The sequence below is a fragment of the Arachis ipaensis genome, chromosome B05, assembly GCF_000816755.2.
Source record: "Arachis ipaensis cultivar K30076 chromosome B05, Araip1.1, whole genome shotgun sequence".
Classification (NCBI taxonomy): domain Eukaryota; kingdom Viridiplantae; phylum Streptophyta; class Magnoliopsida; order Fabales; family Fabaceae; genus Arachis; species Arachis ipaensis.
In genome coordinates, this window is record NC_029789.2 from 145,687,863 (window position 1) to 145,690,651 (window position 2,789).

The window sequence follows — 2,789 nt, forward strand, 5'->3', positions numbered from 1 at the left end:
TCCACCACCTCCACCGCCGGAGACGACTCCAAGCCCCCCCACCGCCTCTCCTACACCCTCCTTCGCCGTGCCACCAACTCCTTTTCTTCCCCACTGGGCCATGGTGGCTTCGGCACCGTCTTCTCCGGCACCCTCCCTCCTCCGGCGAGAACCCCCGTCGCAGTGAAGCTCATGGACCCCACAACAACCTCGCAGCAAGGCGAGCGCGAGTTTCACAACGAGCTCTTCTTCGCCTCCGTGCTCCGCCAATCCCCCCACGTCGTCGCCGCCGTGGGATTCTCATCGGACCCAAAACGGCGCCGTTTCCTCCTCGTGTACGACCTCATGGTAAACGGAAACCTCCAAGACGCTCTATTGCATAGAAAGTGCCCTGAACTCATGCAGTGGAACAAGCGCTTCTCTGTTGCATTGGACATAGCAAAAGGTGTTCTTTTCCTTCATAGTTGTGACCCCCCTGTGATTCATAGTGATATTAAGCCCAGTAATATTCTCCTCGATGCTGAATTCAATGCCAGAATTGGGGATTTTGGACTTGCCCGTTTGAAATCGGATCCCAATTTGGATGTTTTGGATGGTGGGGGTGATTTTGAGAAGAAAAAGGAGGGGTTTTTGGATTGTGATGGTGGTGGGGTTGTTGTTGCCGTGGATGATTGTGAAACGGAAAGTGTGAACACTGGTTGTTACTTTGAGGAGGGTAGTTTGGGTGTGGATCAATCTCCTGAGTGTTTTGTTAAGGTGCCCAACTTGGAGACCTCGCCAGAGACTAATGGGGCTGGTGTGTCGGCCTCACCGGAGATGGCAGTAACATTGGCGGGGGCGGCGTCTCTATCGCCGGGGTTTGACAAGGCTAGCAGTGCTCAGAGTGAGAAGGGTGTTAAGAAGAATGGGAAAGGGATGAGGAGTAATTCAGTGAGGGATTGGTGGTGGAAGCAGGACAATGAGGAGGTTGCAGCCTCAGGATCAGGATCAAATCCTGTTGGGGAGGGTAAGACGGTGAAGGATTATGTGATGGAGTGGATTGGGAGGGATGTTGATAAGGAAAGGCCAAAGGGCGAATGGGTTGGAGGAGAAGGTGGGCAATCGGGGAAGCAAGAGAAGAAGAAAATGAAGAAGAAGAGTAGGAAGCACCAATTGGAATGGTGGGAATCAATGGAGGAGGAGAAGTTTGATGATGTTTTAAAGAAGGAGAAGAGGAGGCCGGCGAGAGAGTGGTGGAAGGAGGAGTACGGTGAAGAGCTCGAAAAGAAGAAGAAGAAGAAGAAAAAGAGGAAGGGATTGAATAGCGATGATGATGATGGCAATGGGAGTGAGTGGTGGGTGAGCGACGATGTTTTGTATGGGGATAGGAATTTGAAGAAGGCCAAGAGTAAGAGCAGGAATAACCGTGGAGGCACAGATTGGTGGTTGGAGGGCCTAAGTGGCGACTTATGGAGAACTCGCCGGAACAGCTTCGATTCGGCTAGTGGAGAAATTCCAAAGAGTGGTGGTGTGAGTAGTACTCCAAGCATGAGGGGAACCGTTTGTTATGTTGCTCCGGAGTATGGCTACAGCGGAGATGTCTCTGAGAAGTGTGATGTATATAGTTTTGGTGTCTTGTTGCTAGTTATCATTTCAGGAAGGCGACCCCTTCAGGTGAACGGTTCGCCATTGTCCGAGTTTCACCGTGCAAATCTGTTGTCTTGGGCGCGACATTGCGCTAGAAATGGGAAGCTCGTCGAGCTGGTTGATCAGTCTATTCAGTCATTAGATAAGGATCAGGCTCTTCTATGTATCAAGGTGGCTTTGCTTTGTGTTCTTAAGTCCCCTGCTCGCCGCCCTTCGATGAAAGAGGTTGTGGGAATGCTTTCCGGGGAGTTGGAGCCACCCCAATTGCCCATTGAATACTCGCCTTCGACCCCTTCTCGATTCCCATTCAAGACCCGGAAGAAAGGCCGGTGAGTTTCTAGTAGCAGCTAACCCTTTTACATGAGCAATTATAGTAATATACTTGGTACTTCATAGCTCAATTTACCAATGACCCATAATTGTATAGGAAAATTAGGAGGGAAAAGCTCTGTTCTTAGTTCTTACAATTGGTTTTCAAGTTCTCTCTATATTTCTTTTATCTCCTTTTAGTTTTTATTGTAGCCTTTTGATCTTATTGTTTTCAATTATCCTTGATTTCATAGTAATACCATTGTGGCCTACTAGTTGGAGATTGATATGTGTATATATAGATACACCTCACATATTCTTTCACACTAACTTATAGTCTTTGCCTTGTGATTGTTGTTTATCTTTTGGGAGTTATAAGTTATGACTTATGAGTTATGACCCATTCTTTAGTGATTAGGATTCAAGAATGAGGCCATCTTTGTAGTTTACATTTGGAGATTAATTAATGTTATCAATATACATCACATTTAGCTAAACTTGCAAAGGAAGTTACTCCTTTATGGTGTGGTCCATTTTATGCAGCTTTTGTAAATTTGAGTTGTATAGGATTTTATTTCACAGTTTGCATCATTTGATTTTATGCATAGAAGGAAGAGCCTTGTTATTTATTCATTCATATGGTAGCTGTTGTAATAAAAACAGAACATTGGAGTTCGAAATGGTGAAAAAAATCAATGGAAGTAGAATCTTTCTACAAGCTTTTTCCATGTGATCCATTGTTTGAATTCATGATTGTGGTATAGTAGCAAAATAAGGCCAAAATTGTGGTCCTTTCTTTGTATGCAAAGGGTACAAAGGGTTATGCTAAATAACTAATGACTTTTTTGAACAATATGAACAACGGATTTTAAAAT

General features: G+C 45.4%; 1 protein-coding gene across 1 annotated transcript; it reads left to right on the forward strand.

Annotated features, from left to right (window-relative positions):
- LOC107644747 (receptor-like serine/threonine-protein kinase At4g25390) lies at positions 1 to 2,434 on the forward strand (the record flags this gene model as incomplete). Its single annotated transcript, XM_016348672.2, is given in 1 exon segment — positions 1 to 2,434. A coding segment is annotated over 1 exon segment (1,938 nt), but the record flags the coding sequence as incomplete, so codon positions are not given.